The 5,659-nt window shown below is 53.6% G+C and overlaps 3 protein-coding genes across 3 annotated transcripts; 2 read left to right on the plus strand and 1 right to left on the minus strand.

Moving 5' to 3' along the window:
* Positions 1-844: 844 nt before the first annotated feature.
* T310_8373 (uncharacterized protein) lies at positions 845-1,859 on the plus strand (the record flags this gene model as incomplete). Its single annotated transcript, XM_013468842.1, has 4 exons — positions 845-1,027; positions 1,178-1,513; positions 1,583-1,714; positions 1,764-1,859. 4 exons carry the CDS (start codon positions 845-847, stop codon positions 1,857-1,859), a joined length of 747 nt encoding a protein of 248 aa, XP_013324296.1.
* Positions 1,860-2,594: 735 nt separating this feature from the next.
* T310_8374 (NADH:ubiquinone reductase (H(+)-translocating)) lies at positions 2,595-3,287 on the minus strand (the record flags this gene model as incomplete). Its single annotated transcript, XM_013468843.1, has 3 exons — positions 2,595-2,748; positions 2,809-3,053; positions 3,168-3,287. 3 exons carry the CDS (start codon positions 3,285-3,287, stop codon positions 2,595-2,597), a joined length of 519 nt encoding a protein of 172 aa, XP_013324297.1.
* A 1,631-nt stretch (positions 3,288-4,918) lies between these two features.
* Positions 4,919-5,656, plus strand: T310_8375 (uncharacterized protein; the record flags this gene model as incomplete). Its single annotated transcript, XM_013468844.1, has 1 exon — positions 4,919-5,656. A coding segment is annotated over one exon (738 nt), but the record flags the coding sequence as incomplete, so codon positions are not given.
* Positions 5,657-5,659: the final 3 nt, after the last annotated feature.

The raw sequence follows: 5,659 nt of genomic DNA on the forward strand, positions 1-5,659 counted from the left end.
CTCCACGTGAATCCCTAGATAGTATCCATTGTATCAAAGCATCTTCCTGAGTTTGAGATAGCCTGTGGCCATTGGCACGTTGTTCGATTCGAAAATGGTGGCCAGTCAGTCGGTCATGAAGTGTAGATTTAGGCACATTAAAAACCTCCGCTGCACGACGAACACTTGGGATTTCGTTGTTTTTTAAAGCAGAGATCGCGAGTTGGATCCTCCCCTCTTGTTCCACCAAGTCTCGAGACGATAGACGCGATTTTGGTGGCATGGTGGTTGTTTGAATAGCTTCAGTATCCTAAACGCGTGGACTTTGGATGGGGTGTCCGGCTCGGTCGGGTGTCCGGTTCGGTTGGGAATTACGTTAAGGACTACTACTGGCTTAGTCATCAATCATCCCACCCCACACAAAACGGGCATCATCAGAGCAGAGAGGGCAGACACAAGATTAGCACTGTTTATGATACACAGTTCTTTTTCTCTTTGATATATGCTATTGGGAAACTGTCTAGGGGATTTAATTCTTTTTTAATGACGTTATCTTTTTGTTTCTTCCGCGTTTGCACAAGATAACATCTACTCCGATCATTAGTTGCAAATCCGCCAAGGAGGGGAAATTTATATAATTTTTACTTTTACTTCCAAACTTCAATCATTGGCCGGTTAAATAAAGTCCTACATCTATACATATCAAGAACTGCATTATTCATTCCTTTCTTTCTATCTTTCTCTCTTTTCCTCACAGTTTCTTTTTTCACTATAGATTTTATTTTTTCTCATAGTGCCTGCGTTTTCCATCTGATCGTCCCTTTTTTTTTTTAATAAACCTTTTTTCTGCACTCGAGTCTCGACCATGACATCCACATTCAGTTTCGGCTTCTCAGGAGACGACATCGAGACTGGTGTCGATGAGAATGAAAATGAGAACGAGAACGAGACCCAGACCGCTGCTCGCTTGAACAATCTCAGCTTGAAGGATTCGTCCGCGTCGTTGCCGAAGTTGGTCGAGGCGGAGAGGTATCAGTTGGATGATTGGGTATGTAATACGTACATTACATATATACATATCTATCTGTTGATAATTTTTATATATTTCTGTTTATGATGATGATATGGATATTCTTCTCTCTCTCTCTCTTCCTGTTTATGCCTAATTTCCGAAAATACGGCACTTACACGTCTATAGATACACACTCTCCCCTCACAGATATCATACAACAAGCTCAATCTCAATATTCCCACCCAGCCAGAGAGTAGTCTCCGCCTCGGCAGACGCGAAGTCTTCGACATTCGCGCGCAGCTCATGGCGGAAGACGAAGATGAGGCCGATCACGAGGAGCTCATCGCCGGCCTGGAGCAAGGCGATATCAAGCCCTTTTTCTACGAGGGCGGGTTCAAGACCTGGGAGTGTGCGCTCGATCTTGCGAGGTTGATGGCCTCGGGCGAGGAGGTGGATGCTTTGGGATTGTCATTGGCTGGTGATGATGATGAAGAGGACGGGGAGGATGTCCATGTTATTGAGGTGGGTTTTCCTCATCAAAAGAGTATTCTACATTGCATACAATGTTAGAATCCATGCTGACTGCAACAGCTCGGCTGCGGCACCGCAATGCCCTCCCTCGCCATCTTCGCACAACTCCTGGCCCGTCCACCACCGACATCTCCGCCGCGACGCAAGTTCTCTTTCACGCTGGCAGACTACAACGCCACCGTGCTGCGTCTGGTGACGTTGCCGAATCTACTGCTGACCTGGAAATTGAATACTTGCCCAGCCTCCTCAGAAGAAAAAGACGCAGGAAACAATCCACCGGAAACCGAAAACCGACAGACGCACGCAGACGAAAACGAAAAGGATGAAGGAGACCTAGACGTCGATCCGGCCCTTCTAGACGCGTTCCAAAACGACCTCGTCCGGCGGGGGATCTCAGTCGATTTTGTTGCTGGCGGCTGGTCTCCCCGGTTTGTGGATCTGGCTCTGACGTCGCGCGAGCACGCCCTGAAACAGTGCCCCAGTCAGAACAGTACCAGCCAGAATAAAAATATTACCAGCCCCTCTGCGGGGAGTACATGTACATGCACATGCAGCTGCAGGACACTGCTTCTCGCCAGCGAAACGATCTACTCCCCAGCCTCGCTGACCGCATTTTCGGAGACGGTGCTGGAGCTTCTGCGGAGGTCCTGTTCTGCTGGGCCTGGGCCGGGCCCCGCTTGTGTTTCTATTTCTGGGAACAATGACAATGGCAATGGCAATAACAATGGCAATGGCAGTATGAGTAAGAGTAAGAGTATGAGTAAGGCGCTGATTGCGGCTAAAAAGGTCTATTTCGGGGTTGGAGGGGGCATTGATGAGTTTCTGCATGTGCTGTATCAGCGGCCGCAGGAAAATGAAATTGTCAATGTCAAGCAAAGGGTTGATGTCAAGACTGAAGGTGTGGGTAGGGTGATTCTAGAGATTGGACTTGAGAAGACATCCTCTTGACTGCGAGTACCTCTTCTATCCTAATGGAGCATCTCCGTGTATGTAGACGGAACGAGACAATGAAATTGTTAACGACGAGTCTGCCTGACTTGTATGTACAGTACATCCAGCCCACGAAACAAGTCTAGTCATAGATCGAAACCACCTTTCCATCCTTCATCCGAGCCACCCGTTGCTCCTCAATCTCCTTGTTCTTCTGATGATAGTAGGCCGCAACCGCGGACAGATCCGCCTGGGAGCCCGGGGGCACGTTGTAGGGGGAGCCGGCATTGAACAGCCTGCGAAGAGTCAGAAACGCCTTCCTTCACTATCACAATCCCAGGGGAAGGACTTCGTACTCGGGCATCTTCAGGTCAATGTACTCCTTGCCCGGAGCACTGGCGAACAGGTGGCGGTCGACAGCGGCCTTCTCCATGGCCGCCGTTCGGATGGCATTGCGCTCCTCGAAGACCTTCTCCAACGGCGTCCACTTGCGGATGAGGCTGGAGAGCCAGGTCTCGGAGCCGGACTCCTGCGAGGCCTTGTGGATGCGGTACAGGACGTAGCCGGTCGCGAACGTCGTGACGGCAACGTAGAAGCTAGGCTGTGAGAGGCAAGCGTTCGTCAGTCAGAATTGAGCTTCCCAAAGTCCAGACAGACCCATTGGCCTCGTCCATGCGGTGTAGAAAACAGTGTGGCTGGAGATGAGGCAACGTACTCCGAAGGACTCGTTCGCGGGCGCAGCGTGGTGAGCAGCGTGCGAGTCGAAACGGCGAGGCTGCTGGCGCCGCAGCAGCTGCTGCCTTGCGGGAGCCACTGATCGCCTGGCCAGAAACATGGCGGAAGTCGACAATGGCAGAGTGGAAGACAGCCTCCAGCAGTGCTTTCTTTCTTTAATGCTGCTCGACGGAGTTGCTGGAGGGAAGTTCGGATTGCGCCAAGCAGGGCTGCGCACGTGACCGGCGGCCGATTCCGCCAGCCAATCGGCGGCGGACGACAAGCGCGCTTCGCTCTGCGGCCGTCAGGCGACAACTTGGAAGACACACAACTCGCACGCTCCACCGCGCGATGAATCACACCTGCTTGCCTGGCCAACGCCGAGCGCTAATGTACGCTGGCGACGGTGATCCTCCCCGGACCATGCGACGGGACGACCCGCCACCAGTTTGACGCTTTAGCGGCCTCCATTGCCTGGGAGCGCGGCCTGGAGGCTCCATCCCCGCCAGATGCCCCGTCATGGACTTATGCGTCACCCGCCACTTCGCGTTGCTGCGGCAAGCTCGAGATCGTGACTGTTATCGATGGAGCTGCCTTGTCTCCTGCCTTAGCTCCCTCATGCTAATCTAATTTAGTCGCGCCAAAAAGACGGTGGCGGGTTGCTGTGTTGTCGCGCCAAGTCCGCATGGCCTGCCTGCCTGTCGGGCTCTGCTCGGCCCGTCAAGCCTCACCCGCCGCGAGCCCCATCTGACAACTGTCAGTCGTGCCGCCAGTCCTCGCGTGCGGTCATGTCATTGTTGAACAAAAGAAACTTTGGAGGGCATCAAAGAAAGGGGGAAAAAAGAGTTCGACTACCCGAGGTTCGCCACAGTTCGTGGTTTTTACTGATTTACGCACCCGAAACACACCGTTTGCTCCCCTATGCAGGGCATTCGCGTTGTTGCGAACCGGACGACGGGGCTGCTGCCCAGGACACCTGACAAACCACCAATTGATACCCAATCGGTGGCAGGATGCACCACGCACTGGCGATGTTCTTTTTGCAGAAGCAAATCACCGTCGCTTCCGCCCCCTTTGGCTCGCCCGCCTGGGGCCCGCCGTCGGTGACGTGGGAGCTTGTCTGTTGTCGCCCGCTGCCCCATCCCCAACCTCGTCGCTTTCCTGAGTGGGACGCGCATCGCGCAGCGTCAGTGCCTCCAGCATCGCACCTCATTTTCCAGAAATAGCCTATCTGCTCGCCGCTCCGGTCCTATATAATTTTGCTCGCTTTCATTTGCATGTCATGTCCAGCGGCCCAAAGTTGACGTCTTCTGTTTCCTGAATTGTCCGCGTGCTTGCTGTGTCATCGCTTCTTATACCGCTCGTTGTCTTCGTGTATGCTGGCTATTTGTGCGCCCTCTCGCCCACAGGACCAGTCGAAATCCAGTCTTTTCTTTTCTCTCGAACCCGACACACTTTCTGCCTGGTGACGAGAACCTTCCGCATAAAGACGTGCATTGCTTTTGGACCTGAATTGGGTTCATCTCCTACCATCATCCTTTTTCTCTCTCTCTTTCTGGGCAGCGCTGCAAATGGTGGCCCCTGCTACGACCACACGAACCTGATCGCGATCGTTTGATGGCTGAAGCCCTTCTACATCCATAAAACTGTCGGAGGTCCGCTTCAGTTACTGGAAACACGTTGGCAGAGGCCCGGCGATTGTTCTCCCTTCCTTACCCTACCGCAGCCGCAGCCTTTATCAATTCTCTCACCATGGGGCCCAAGAAGAACAAGGGCAAAGATAAGGGGAAGAAGAACAACAAGAAGGGTTCTTCAAAGACCCCCAATGCCCCGGCCGAGCCTGCATCCCCGTCCTTAGATCCACAGCAGCAGCAGGGCTCCATGGATCCGGAACCTCTCACACCCCTCCCCGATTCGGCAGAGGCTGCGCCAGAAGTCGCGGAAATCAGCACTGGTCAGGATGCCCCTCTGTCACCAAAAGACCCTGAGCCAGTCGAATCACATCCTCCCGCCGTGGAGGATGAAACGGCCCAGGCTGAGGTCGCCGAACCAGTGGCCTCCTCCCCCAAAATAGAAGCCTCGCCGGACCCGCTGGTGACGACACACGAACCCCCCGAACAACATATAAGTGATGATCTGGAGAACAAAGATCCGCTCGAGGACACTGCTGCGAAAGCTATCCTCGAAGATCCACCGAACGACCCTCCGGTTGAGGAGCCACAGCTAGACCCGGCCCCTGGGGATGAGCCACAAGTCACAACGCCTGTTGAGGAGCCACAGATCACGACCCCAGTTGAAGAGCAACAACTCACGACCCCAGTCGAAGAGCAACAACAAGATCCGACCACTTTCGAAGAACCCCAGCACGAGGCGGTTACAGTTGAAGAGCCTCAGCAGGACACCCCCACTGTCGAAGAGTTCCACGAGACGGTTACTGCTGAAGAGCCTCAGCAGGACACGCCCGCTGTCGAGGAGCTACAACAAGAGACAACC

Source organism: Rasamsonia emersonii (assembly GCF_000968595.1).
Source record: "Rasamsonia emersonii CBS 393.64 chromosome Unknown ctg1118621760729, whole genome shotgun sequence".
Classification (NCBI taxonomy): domain Eukaryota; kingdom Fungi; phylum Ascomycota; class Eurotiomycetes; order Eurotiales; family Trichocomaceae; genus Rasamsonia; species Rasamsonia emersonii.